Genomic DNA, 965 nt, shown 5'->3' with positions numbered 1-965 from the left:
TCAATATAGTAATATGCTGACTTCACAGGGAATACGTATACAGATCTCAATACAGTTCCTGAAGTTCCTCTTCCTTCATACAGTTTCCATGAATTCTCAGAATCACTGGCATCAGCTCTGATACGAACAGTCATCAATCCCTTGCCTCCAGTACATACTGAAACTGAGAGTGACATTGTGGCAGTCACATCTCCTCCACTAATCTTAGTAGCAGTGATAGTGTAGGTTTGATCAATACTCTCAGAAGTGGCAGTACCTGAAATCCAACCAGTATAAGGATCCAACACAATACCAGCAGGAAGAGAAGGATTGATTCTGAAGTTCATATAACCATCCGCATTCTGAGGAATCACTTCAGACATCTCAATATCCTTGAATACAGTGACTGAAGAATCATAAGTGAAGTTAGGAATATCAGCCAAAGCGTTATCAGCAAACAGATCCAGAGATTGAGTAAACCACGTACAAGAAGAAGGATTACCAGAACCAAAGTTCTCAAACTTGAATTGATTGTAAGGAGTATTGTTAGAGAAATAGATTCTTCTCTTCTGACCAGCAGTGGAATAAGTGAGACCAGTAACATCGGCTAGAAGTGTCCATTCATCATTATTTGAGTTACGACCATACAATTTGAATTGAGCAGCTACCTGACTACTGTACATTGTCGTGTAGTAATTCTGAATCTGAACAGAACTGATCCATTCACGACGATTGTTTGATAGAGTCAAAGTCAGAGAATTCGGCTCACAGTCATAACCAGAGATGTAGGTATTGTAAATCATGTCGAACACATTCGAACCAGGAGAATAGAAACCAGAAGTTGAAGCAGTGAATTCCCAGATATGAGATTCAGATTGTTCTGAAGGCATCAAACGAACCATTGCATCGAAATAGGATGTGGTGTAACTGTCAGCAATAGCAACAATGGCAATAGCAATCGTGTTACTTCCAGATTGAAGGAATGT

The 965-nt window shown here is 39.7% G+C and overlaps 1 protein-coding gene across 1 annotated transcript; it reads right to left on the bottom strand.

The window, feature by feature from the left end:
* Nucleotides 1-362, bottom strand: JH06_5825 (hypothetical protein; the record flags this gene model as incomplete). The annotated part of the gene is given in 2 exon segments (XM_014669159.1): nucleotides 1-67; nucleotides 82-362. The coding sequence occupies 2 exon segments, from the start codon at nucleotides 360-362 to the stop codon at nucleotides 1-3; spliced, it is 348 nt and encodes a 115-aa protein (XP_014524645.1).
* Nucleotides 363-965: the final 603 nt, after the last annotated feature.

Source organism: Blastocystis sp. subtype 4 (genome assembly GCF_000743755.1).
Source record: "Blastocystis sp. subtype 4 strain WR1 chromosome Unknown seqid_1024, whole genome shotgun sequence".
Classification (NCBI taxonomy): domain Eukaryota; class Bigyra; order Opalinata; family Blastocystidae; genus Blastocystis; species Blastocystis sp. subtype 4.
This window is presented reverse-complemented; position numbering and strand designations above follow the sequence as displayed.